Below are 12,579 nucleotides of genomic sequence, written 5' to 3'. Positions count from 1 at the left end.
TAAAATAAGCTACCACCCACTGCCTCCCTCTCTCCTCCCATTTATTTCCGTCTGTCGCTCCCCTCTCCCCTCACACACACACACACACACTGATGTCATTTCATTGATTGCCCAAGAACAATAGCATGAGAGGAAGCAGCATTTTTAGGGGAAGTACAACAACTACATTCCTCACCGACCCGACAAAACTATTGGCACAGAAAACCACTACAAGTGACCATCACATCCTACGCATGTGCCTCATCATTCAAGTTTGATGTAAAAGAGCTCCTGTAATTACTTGATTCCCAGAAGATGTATGGCCACTGCACTATTCATTGAATGACTAAACTCTGAAGCACCACTCCAAAGTTACACTGCATTTCTTTCATCTTAATCTTACAGCATTTGTGGTAATTGTTGAACTTTTACTCGAATATTTCTTGAATTTGATGAGCTTCGGTTGGAGTCAAAGTCAAACAAAGCAGAAGCCTGATAAATAAATGAAGTGTGGGCAGGGTGGAAAGAGGAACAATGCAAGGAATTTCCCCCAGTTTCCTTAAGAGTCCCCCCACAGTGCTACAGTATGAGTAAACCTGAGTCACAATAACTCGGAACAAAAACAATGCTGCTCTCTAGAGGTGTAAAATGATAGAGACTTGTGAAAATCAATATTTATTCATATTGTTTTTACATCTAGATTACAAAAACCACAGACAAAAATCCACGCTAAGATGATTATTGCCTCGTCTGAAACTATCCAGGAAGTACAAAAAGAGGAAAACAGAGCTTCAACAGAGATAATACTGGAGGTAGATTTGTTTTTAATATTAAACGCACAAATAAAACAAAAGTAAAATGCCCTCTGCTAATGCCAGGTATGCAGCATACTATATAGTAAACCATACAAACATATGTAATTCATAAATTCAGTATCTAAATCTGCATCATTCATCAACTTCTCTCCCATAAAGGTTTTTACTCCAGTAACATTAGGAAAGATTCCTGTAACAGTAACAGTGCTAAAGATTCCCACTGGTACGGCTAACAAGCATTCATGCTGCAAGATAAATCAATACGGCGACTGTGAGAATCACTAATAATGAGTGTTGTTGACACAGTGATTATTTATATAGCACTGAGCTACAGTTGTATAATATGCAGGGCTGGTCGTGTCAATGTATGGACCTGTGTGTGTGTGTGCATATTCGGGGAATGAAAGCATAATGAGACGTTTAAAAAGTATTTAAAAAATGAACTTCTTTGAGCCACAGAATACAGTTTTAAAAGGCAGTTTAGTTTCCTTATTGCTGGTTTTCAGAGATCATACTTGTTTGTGTCCACAACAGTTTGATTTACTGGGAAGCTGTCAAGATATACATTGGTGTACTCGTGAGTACATTTGACCCATAACAACATTCACTGTGCTAAGGCAAAACTAGAGACACAAAAAGGACAAGACTATGAGATACTGCCACAGGAAACACATCTTCCCCAAATACACAATGTAAAAATAATGCCCTCTCGTCAGAGCACTCCGTTACTGTTGTGTGTGATCATGTGCCTGCGCAGGTTGCTCGGGTTGTTGAAGCTGGCGGTGCACTGATTGCAGGTGTACGGCTTTTCCCCAGAGTGAGTCCTCAGGTGGATCTTCAGGCTGCCGTTCTGCGTGAAGCGTTTCCCACACTGCATGCAAGCGTACGGCTTCTCCCCGGTGTGGATGCGCATGTGGATGGTCAGAGTTGTCTTATTGACGAATGACTTGCCGCAAAAGGAACAAGGAATGGGTGACTCGCCAGTGTGAGTCGCCCGGTGTGTAATCAGATCTTCCCGGCTGAGGAAGTGCTCGCCACAGAAGCTGCAGTCCAGAGTTTTGCTGATGACGTGAGGGAAGACGTTCTGCTGCTGGGAGAACTGGTTGACATGACTTGGGTGCCCGACATCAGCTCCTACTACTGATGTTTTTATTGAAGCCATTTGGGTGGTTTGGCTGTTTATTGCCAGTCCACCACTGTTGTCCTGCATCCCTCTCATCTGTGCTCTGTCGTTGGCACCGGTGGTGAAATTCAGGAGACTGTCATGGGAGATACTGTGGTCAGGAGACAGAGAGCTAAAAGCTTGGAGTTCAGAGGCGGTGAAGAGAGTGTTGCTTGTGTCCTGCAGAGGCCCTTCCCCTCGTCCGTGAACACTCACGATTCTTAGCTCCTCGTGATTACCTGTCATGCAGGAAGACTCTGTGTCAACATCGCCGTGTGTACTTTGGTTTCCAAAGTCATCCTGACCTAAAAAGACAAACCACACAAATCAGACAAAATAAATCAGGGCTCGCGTGTATGAAAGTTTTGTAGAATGTGATTTACACATCAAACTATTCCTGTATAAAGATGCCAAAGGTATCTGCAGCAATATCTATGTATGTCTGTCAAGTGCTGACCTAAAGTTAAAACAGTAGTCACCCTGAAAGCTTACTCACTGACATCTAAGTGCATGCTCCAATATACAAAAAGAAAGCCTCGATATTTACCTTAAAATAACAACACCAGATATCGAGTATAATTCATATATAAAAATAATATATTTTGATTTTTTAGTGATGATCTGTCTGAGGCAGCATTAATGTCTTATCAAGTCTTGACACCCTTTCAGCTGTGACAGTCACACATATGTTTAAAAAGTTTATTTTGCCCACGGTTCACCCTAGACAATCCAGACTCTTCTTGTCTGTTGTTTCACGTTGGTGGAACGTGTTACCACTTCATACCAGATCAGCGGCGTCTCTCTCTATCTTTAAAAAACTCTTAAAGAAGCAGCTCTTCAGAGGGGACCTCCTCTCCTAACACTACCAAAACTGGACATGCTAAATCTGTCCCCTCTAGTACTGTCACAGTACTTATAACTGCACTCACACGTCCTTGTCGCACTGTGCACCGCATGATTCTTTCCCTTCTTAGTCATCATTTGTCAACACATTTCCTGAAAAGACTGAACCAGCATGGAGTTTGTATTAACAATAATCTTAATTATTACCTGAGTAGCCACTGTCTCGTATCATATATGGCTTTGTCCCAACGTCAACAACAAGAGTCACGCCTTTACAATTTGTTGACATATTTCTTCATTACAGAGAACGTGGCCCGTCACGTGAAGTCAGCAGCTTTTGATTGATTCTTTGCTGATTTTAAAATCCTAAAAAGGTCCAGTGTGTAAGATTTAGAGAGTTTCATTTACAGAATATAATATTCATAACTACACTCATTAGTGTCTAATCACCTGAAGATAACAATAATTATGTTTTTATTACCTTAAAATGAGTATGTTATATCTACAGACACTGTCGTCTGCCACATTGAACCACCATGTTTCTACAGTAGCCCAGAATGGACAAACTAAACACTGGTTCTAGATATTCACATTCTCCATGCATTTCCCGGCCACTGTAGTTTGTCCTTCATGCCTACAAGGAGAGGATGAGGCGACAGGGTTGGAAACTGCTAGTTGCTGCTAAATCCTGCACACTGGACCTTTAATGGGATCTAACCAATCGATCGAGGACATGCTTTTAGTGCTTTTAGTACTCAGATTTTCCATCAGCTCCAGAGAGCTTATTAACAATCAGGTATTACATGATTAAAAACAGCTTGCTCACCAACAACTGGCTCACATCCTCCAACGTCGTCTTCATCTTTGATCAGGATGACATCCGGGCTCTCCACATCTGCACACTAACAAGCAAGAATACATTTGCATGAGCAAACAAAAGTTCAAACAAAACTAGTTAGTTAGTCAAAGTACACATCCTGTATGTGATTACCTTCGCTTGAGTGGCAGTAGAGGAAGTCTTGTTCTCTGATTGTACAGAAATAGAAGCAGCTTCCCCAACAGTCTTTTGAGCCACTGGTGGCTTAACGACAACTAGAGGGAAGGAACAACACGATATCAGGACCACTGATGGTGATAAATGAGAAGGTGGGGTGTATTATCACTATCTACAACAGCAGGAATATAAAATAAATGCACATAAACAACAAAATAGTAACAGCTCATCTGTTGCACTGACTCAAGTGCAAGGCCTTGCAATTAAAAGGGGATTTACTTGATCAGCAGCTGAGTGGGAATCCAAAACAACTTGTTGTAAGTTACTTTAGCCAAACAGAATATAATATACATATCATGTTATACAACTCTATACAATTATAAACTTATAAAAGTAAAATGTTCTTGAAAAATACGGGTGATTATGACAGAATCCGAGGAATCAAGAGAAAAAAATTTAATTTACTCTGTTACCCATGGCATTTAAGTATTAACTAATCACATGGTAGTGTTATTAATTGTATTTTTTAATATTTTAAGCACTTCATCATGGAGCACACAGGCAGCAAGTATCATTTCTTTAACATGTATTTAAAATGTTGACAGGTAGTGGTACATGTCTATCGCAGCTTCAAGGCGACAACTTGAAACGTCAGAAATCTGAAGATATCCAGGTTATATTTATTTTTTTAATGGTGTTTTTTAAAATCTATTTTTGTCTGATCCTGTCTGGCTTTTTAACTATTTTTTATCTTGTTCTTTTGTAGTTTATTTATCAACTATTTAACGGCTCTTCCACATTTATGTGGGATTAATAAAGTTGTTCTATGTTTGAATTTTTCACAATGATAAAAACAGAGAGAAACTGCAATCAGTGAATCATCATCTTCATCATTAAAATAGTAGCAATTTTTCATCAATCCCCTAAACTACTGTTTCTCAAACTGTAGTATGAGCCCTGTAGTGGTTCTTGGAGGAAGCTCTGATTTTCTTTTTTTAATGAAATAAATAAATCTAAAAACATATCATACTAACAAAATACTACAAAGTTTCTGATGAAAATAAACTATGGGGTCACTGTGAGGTAATTTAAAATAATATTTTGCATTTCTTGAAATGTTTGGTTTCAATATCCTGCCAAGTAGCCACATTCTTGTCTGTTCGACGCATACATGAGCTCAGACGTGACAAAAAGAAAGTGAGGGAAGGTGAAAAAACTCTCTCCAAATGTGAGAAATCAGGAATAGAAGTGCGGATCAGGAGTACCGCTTTTCAATAAATTAGCTCTGGTTCTTGAACCGGCTTCATTCAGGATTCAACAACCAACAATAAATAATCTTCCTATTATTAATAAACCTGCCTCCTGTGTGGACTGTCTGCAGCTGGAAAGGGTCAGCCTACACTACAGTTTTTAATGTCGGTCATAATAGTGGTTTAAGAGGTTTTCTGAAATGTCTGAGAAACACTGACCTAAGTGATTATTTGACAAATAATTTCAGCTCCTGTGTTAGTGTATATAAAACATATATTTAACCAGTAATAATATATTAATAATAATTAACATACAGAATAATAAGTTCTCGTAGATATAACGGAGCTTTGACCAATATGACCATTTGTTTGGAGCAGTCATTAGTTAAAGATAGATGTATTATTCTTAATCTTAATTAATTTGTGAGGAATTAAAATGATGTAACTGACTCACAGTTGAGGCAGAGATTTATTTAAATCTGACTGAACTAGTTTTACATCCAGGACATAGAGGAAAGAATACTTGGCACACAGGTTTCACTTGTATTACTTCCTATCCTACACACACACACACACACTTTAAATTAGATTTTTTTGATTAGATTCAACTTTATTGTCATTACTCATGTATAAATACAAGGCAACGAAATGCAGTTTAGCATCTAATCAGAAGTGCAAAATAGAGATATATACAGTTAAATGCAGTATTTACAGTAGTGCAAAGGTGTAAGGTGTGTATTGCTATGTGCATAATATGTACAGATAATTATGTGCAGAGTATGTGCAGATAAACAATGTGGGCAGTGGTTAAGGGCAGATTATATACAAATAACTTATGGGAGCAAATATCCTTAATAATTTGTTAACTTTATTAAACTAAGTTATAATACATTTAAACATGACAGGTCAATCAGATCAGATTAAATTAAATGGATTAAACAGATCAGATGAAATATTTCATAAACTTCATGGCTCGAGGGCAAAATGTGGATGATGTTTGACTCACGTGACATGGAGCTGCCGCGATTTATTAATAGTTTATTATCATATTATCATTACTTATAACTGTTAAAGTAACTGGCTGTGGCTTTGAACTTCAGGAGGAGGAGGAGGAGCGTTACTTGTTACTCGAGTAAGTATTTTCACGGTGAAAGTACTTGTTACCTTGTGATCTGGCTCGTGGTTTGGGGATGTTTGCTCTGCTCGGGGTGAAGCGGCTGGCCGGCCGGTTCGTCCTGGTCTGCAGCCTGAGGGAGAAGAGCTCGCTCCTCATCACCTTCATCCTCATCCTCAGGCTCTCGTTTTCCTTCAGGCTCTGGGTCAGATGCAGGCGGAGAGACGCCGAGCTCTCCGAGAACAGCTGACTGATTTCGGTCACCGCCGCCTTCACCAGCACGTCCATTATGGACAGAAGCTGGGACTCCAGGTTCAGACTGCCCGGTGGCATGTCTGCAGACATGTTTGACGCTGCCGCCGCAGAGAAATAGTTTGAAGAAAAAGCGCAACACAGTCAGACAGTTAGCTCACAAAGGGAACAACACAAAGGCTCTTCCGGTAGCATGTCGCTGGTTACCGTAACGCAGAGAAAGCGTGCGCACCTTTGGTTGGTATTCTGCTCAAGAAAAGACAAAAACAGCCATTAATTATCAATCAAATTATAAAGTATTTATAATCAATTATCTATAGATAGATAGAGATTAAACAAAACAATGTACAATTAAATTCATCCAGCATTTAACCTCTGTAAACTTTTGTCATCTGTTGCTTCAGTGTGTAGGATTTAAGGGCATCTAGCAGCGTATAATACAGATTGTAAAAATATGTAACGCTTTCCAAGACCTACAAACTGTGAGAAAAACGCCCTATGTCGAGTCAGTGTTTAGTTTGTCCCTCCTGGGCTTATGTAGGAACATGACTGTCCAACATGGCGGACTCCATGTAGGAGGACCCACAGCATCAAAAAGTTCATGCTAAGCTAACAAAAACATAATAATTCTTATTTTCAATTGATTGTACATATAATTTAAAAGCCTATGCATCACTATTCATTTGAACCCTTTCCAGATTGTCCCTTAAACAACACACAACAATCATAGCTTTATTACTGCAGTAGAGTAGTAATGTAGTGGTGTTCAGTGGTGTTCATTCATTTAGAATAAGATTTGAGTAAAGTCTTTTCAGGCCAAACCTTTAACCCACACAGTAGATTTTAACCCTTTAAGTTTTCATTGTGTTATACTTAAAGTGTACGATTGCACTGTCTCTCAACCTGTCGCCTCATTCAGCTGCCATCCATCTACAGCGTTGTCGCACTGTACTTCATCCTGTTCATCTTGCTTGTGCATCCTGTTCCTTCCACATAAGGCTTTGCAATGTAAACAAGAGGATTATTTGATCAAGACACCATCACTTAGGGGATGTCCAACCTGTTATAAGCCACTTTTGACAAAAGCATTTGTCAAATAAAAATAACGTGATATGATGTGGTTCCGTCTCATTTCCCACTAAATACTGTATACAACATCACTCTATATACTAACCTATATAAGTAAAACTTGCTTTTTTATGAAGAAGTACAAGTGATCATGACAAGATCCCACAATTCAGGACTGACCAACAACTAAAGTGCTTAATAACTGATCACATGCTAGTGCTATTAATTCAGTTTTTTAATGTGCAGAGTACTTCCTCATGGGGCACTTGTGTACCAAGTATTATTCCCTTAGCATGTGTAGTATTTGTGTTTATTGTATGCACTGTATATATGCTGAACAACAGCTCCTGCATCAATGTCTATAGAAGATACATAACTAGTAATAATATGTTAACTACTCAACCTGTTGCTCCATCTATACTGTTGCCATTCAACATTCTTTCCACAGAGACATTTTTCAAGTCTATCATTTAATGATGTTTTTCTATTAACACGCAGCAAATGGATGGACAGAACAGTACTTCTTTATGTGCACAAATCAAACATATACAACACGGCAGTGAATGAAAATATATATATATAACACAGCATAGTATACTTTCAAACATACAGCTAACTGTAACATCACGTTGAGAGTCAGCCTGTTGTGCCTCTTTATCGTTCCAGTCATCAATCCAACACCAAACTAAGACTTACTCATTGTAAAACCACAACCATCAACACTCTTTTTGGTCTTTTCAGTCTTTCTGTTTGTTGTCAGGATTTTTTCTAGGACTCTGCCTCGACTAACACTCCTTCATCTGTTTCCATTTCACAGCTGTTTGGTGCGTTTTCCTCCTCTACAGTTCCCTCTGTCTCTGTAACATTTCCCAGTTTCTCCTCTCGGCTCTCCATCGTTCCATTCTCTGCAGACTCTCCCTCATCCTTCTCCTGGGACACCTCCTCCTCTGCCACAGCTTCTCCCGTCTCTTTTTCTTCTCCCTCATCACCAGCCTTGTCTTTCTTCTCATTTTCTTTGTCCTTCCTCGCTTTCTCTATTTTGGAGAGACTGTGGCAGAGGGACTGGACATATGTGAACACACACATTGGGTCCGGGTTGTTACCCATCATGAGCATGTCACCCACTTCCAGCAGAGGGCAGCAGTCAGCCAGGGACCTGTCAGGGAGTGAGGGGACAGGGGGACAGAGGAAAGAAAAGGAGAGAACTGAAGTGAGAACAGAGACACATAGCAACTACTTATGTAGGGGCGACAGTCCTGACTGTGCCAACTTGAGCCAACTGTCCTTTAAAGAATTTGACATATTTTCCAAATGTAGGTTTGAGAAAATTGAGTGTTTTTATTTAGCTCATGTGCAATAAGCAATAATCTGATTTTTCTGGCCACATGGAGGCACAGGAAACAAGTTGTGGACTGAATATTAACATATCATCAGCTAGTAAGTTGAAATGGTGAACATGCGTCTGCAGTTACGGGGCAAAATATTCATTTAGTTGGAGTGAAGAATGCAATCTTTTGGTCTCTGCCAGTTTCTCAGGGTAATTTCTGGCTCTATATCTCCTAAATGCTACCACCTAGTTTATAACTGTGTCTGTCTGCTGTTTGGTGCTGGACACATTGTGTGGAGTGTTTGTTTTGGTTTTTTGTATTTTACACTCTAAATGAAGCCAGACAGATAAACAATGAGCTGAAACTCTGTAAAGCTGAGATGAGCTGCAGATAATTCTCTGTTTTCACATTGTAGAAATATTGATCATAGCCACCTTAATCCGATACACTAGAAAGTGTTGCATGGCTCTCAGCACAATTCAGTACTCAGTAATCCCTTTTCTTACTGTTGCAGTCTTTGCTTTTATTAGCCTACTTGGCTATTTTATTGTGTTATGTATTGTGTGCTTAGTAACAAAACATATTGTGGTTATTGTGTTTTATCTTTTTATGCTGTCCTGTGGTGGTGACGATAAACATCTGAACTGAACCAAGGGAAGAAAAGAAGAAGAGATATTTAAATAGTCCATACTCTGCTGTTTGGAAAGCCAGGGTGAAGTTTTTCTCCCTCTCCTTTGCATTTAAGGAGCTGTAGTCAAAAGCATCAGGAAAGAAACGATGAATCAGGGCACAGAAGGCCAGCCCATCACACCAGGATGATGAGAAGTTTTCTATGTTGACACCCTAAGAGGAGCAAAACACATCCGTAGGTTTATTTTGGAAGTCATCTGTTCCCAATTTTAGATGACAGATCTCCAAATTTGGTGCGTCTGGTGATTACATGTTAAACTTACCTCATAATTGCGAGTCTTGCTGCGACACCACTGAAGCATCTTCTGTTTGATTGAAGCTCCTGTAGCCAAAGCTGTAGATGACTTCTGAATCTTGAAGTTGCGGGGTATTGGTGTCCTAAAAATGTCACAATATTCCTTTATCAAACCATATTTTATTGCCACTCTTTAAACCTATTTAAGGTATATCGTGTGTCTGTGACTTACTCTGGTGCACCTTGTTGAAACTTGGCAATGATGTCGTTTTTAGCGGCTGCTCTAATGGAGCGTGCAGAGGGTCTCGGTCGAGAGAGAGAAGAGGAAGGAGGACCACTCTTTCTTTTAGGTTTCCCTTGCTTTTCTGCCTCCTTCATCTTTCCTTTGTCTTTCGTCTCTGCGTCCATTTCCTTGACTTTTTTGGTCTTCTCTGCTGCTTTTGCTGCATTTTCATTCACATCCTTTTCTACTTCTTTTGCCTTTTCCTCTGTTTTACTCTTCTCTTTCTCTTTCTCCTTCATCTCCTCTCCATCTCTCCCAGTCTCACAACTCTTCACTTCTTCTACCTTCTCACCCTCCATGTCCTTCTCTCTCTTTCCCTCCCCATCTTTTGGCCCACTCGTTGTTTCAGGATCTTTCACGTCAACATCTGCAGAGACTTTATCTTTATTGTGTCCGGCTTCTTCAGCGTCACCTTCAGCATGCTCTGACGCAGTAGTCTGGGGCTCATCAGTGTCTCCAGTGCTCGCCTCTTCGTCACCTCCTTGTTCTGGTACCGAACCCTCCTCTTCCTCCTCCTTTACCCCCTGACCTCCTGCTGTCTCCTCTGTTGGAGTCTTGCTCTCTGGGTCTTTACTCTCCCCCAGCTCTGGCTCATCACTCTGGAGGACAAGCAACATAAAATAGTAGTAATGAGAGTTTTTATATGATATTCAATCAGATAAACAAGTTACAAAGCATGGTTGTGCATCATCACAGATTTCTGTAGATATGTTAAACTCACACTTGGACATCTATGTTTAACCTGCACTCTGTTGACAATTATGACTCTTGGCAAAATTTGAAATTTGCTTCTAAAGCAAATTGAAATTTAATAAAACCTCTCTTGTATCACGTGACTGAAATTCTATACTTTGGTGAAATGTTAACAACTAAACCATCTCTGATAATTGAGCTTTAATCTGTTGAGAAAAAAACAAGACAATTGAACGTTTTTTCCCACAAATTATTATTACTATTATTATTATTATTATTATTACAATTTCTATTATTATTACTATTCCTAGGACTCGGCCAATATATCGAGACAACTTTACTTGGATGGTGTGTGGATACTCACTTGTAGTGTCATTTCTATACATGTTGATGACAAATCTGGCATTAAATATATTTACTGAACAAACCCAGAGAAGCTCTACATCATCTGTTCTCTCATCACTGTGTCAGATCATTTCATTTTAATACACCTGACAGACCCATTAGGGGAACCCAATTTACTTTCACCATGGGTTAAACTGTGAGATATTTACTATTTTCACACACTGCTGATGATAAACATTATTTGTATCAATATATTAAAGGACATACATGAGTGTAAATTATGTTGTTATGTTTCTGTTTTGGGTCATTTTAAACTTCACTCCCCTTCAAGATGAAATTAATCTGGTGACCATCTCGTTTAAATGATTAAGAACATGACTTCTGTTTAAAAAAAGTAACATGATGTAAGATGTACTAAAATTAGTGTCCACGCTTTACTCTAGGGATATCATGGTCCTTGTACTGAATAGCATAATGTAACGTGAGACCTGAAGCTCTACTCTGGGATTTGTTGAGTATCTCATTTATTTGAATACAGGCTGTGAGGTTTAATCTCCCAGATGGAAAATATTTGTAGTTTCTAAATCACAGCTGAACCTGAAACACAGGTCAACTTAATGAAAGTGTTTTAAATCCCCAACTAATCAAAAATCAAAACCCCTTTGGGTCTCTACACTTAAATATCACACGAAGTGCTTCCCTATGACATGGGTGCTATTAATTAATCTGATGGTAATCTCTGTGTAAATAGGCCTACAATACTTTTGAATTATTAACCTACCTATTAACCTACCTCATTTTTATTTTACAGATTGATAATATTGTAAATGCTGTTTATCCAGTAAAATATCAGTTTTATGACCTACATCAGGTCAGGCCTTGCAGCTGTGTGTGCTTGTGTGTGAGCATTACTTTGTATAACTTGTGTGACCCTGACTGTTATGTTATGTTATCCAGGATTAAGAACAGGTGTAGCACAGCCTTTCCTGCCCTGCTGTCCAAACAAAACACCTGCCATGCTCACAAATACTCCTACAGCCTATTCCTGGTACGGATCTTAACACCACCCATTGTGGGTTTTTACAAAAGTAAAATCTTTTACAGCAATTGAATAAAACATGTAAACAAACAAACAAACCTGGTTGTTGTTGTTGTTGGTGTCAGTCTCACTGGTCATCTCTGTGGATTCAGGTTTCTCCTGGGTGGCTGATTCTCCATCCATGATGTCCAGAAATCTCTGTTTATCCACTGGATCAAAGGTCAATTCAGACTTTTTAAAACTAATGTCCTCAGACTGATCCCTCCTGTCTTCCCTAAAAAGTTTTCATTCAGTCAAAGGTGAATCCAGCTTAGTGTCTCTCACGACTCTCCTCTGCCCCTCTGCCTGCCTTTCTTTCCCTCTCTGTCAGCACTGCCTCTTGTTTGAGATGTGTGTGTTGGTTTGTGGAGACACTGTCAGTGGTGAATATCCGCCTCCAACCTCGTTCACCCGACACCCCCACCCTTTGCTTTGTAAGGATTCCTATGC

At 39.4% G+C, this 12,579-nt stretch overlaps 2 protein-coding genes across 2 annotated transcripts; both read right to left on the bottom strand.

Moving 5' to 3' along the window:
- Window positions 1–638: 638 nt before the first annotated feature.
- On the bottom strand, window positions 639–6,654 carry LOC104922667 (zinc finger protein 135). Its single transcript, XM_010735553.3, has 4 exons — window positions 6,208–6,654; window positions 3,791–3,891; window positions 3,626–3,701; window positions 639–2,261 (listed from the first exon to the last, which is right to left on the bottom strand). The coding sequence occupies exons 1-4, from the start codon at window positions 6,500–6,502 to the stop codon at window positions 1,507–1,509; spliced, it is 1,227 nt and encodes a 408-aa protein (XP_010733855.3). The 5' UTR covers window positions 6,503–6,654; the 3' UTR covers window positions 639–1,506.
- A 1,572-nt stretch (window positions 6,655–8,226) lies between these two features.
- smtnl1 (smoothelin-like 1) lies at window positions 8,227–12,488 on the bottom strand. Its single transcript, XM_010735509.3, has 5 exons — window positions 12,190–12,488; window positions 9,963–10,612; window positions 9,759–9,873; window positions 9,497–9,648; window positions 8,227–8,633 (listed from the first exon to the last, which is right to left on the bottom strand). The coding sequence occupies exons 1-5, from the start codon at window positions 12,271–12,273 to the stop codon at window positions 8,246–8,248; spliced, it is 1,389 nt and encodes a 462-aa protein (XP_010733811.3). The 5' UTR covers window positions 12,274–12,488; the 3' UTR covers window positions 8,227–8,245.
- Window positions 12,489–12,579: the final 91 nt, after the last annotated feature.

Source organism: Larimichthys crocea, chromosome I, assembly GCF_000972845.2.
Source record: "Larimichthys crocea isolate SSNF chromosome I, L_crocea_2.0, whole genome shotgun sequence".
In the NCBI taxonomy this organism is placed as follows: Eukaryota; Metazoa; Chordata; class Actinopteri; family Sciaenidae; genus Larimichthys; species Larimichthys crocea.
The sequence above is the reverse complement of the archived record's forward strand: the minus strand, read 5'-3'. Positions and strand labels throughout refer to the sequence as shown.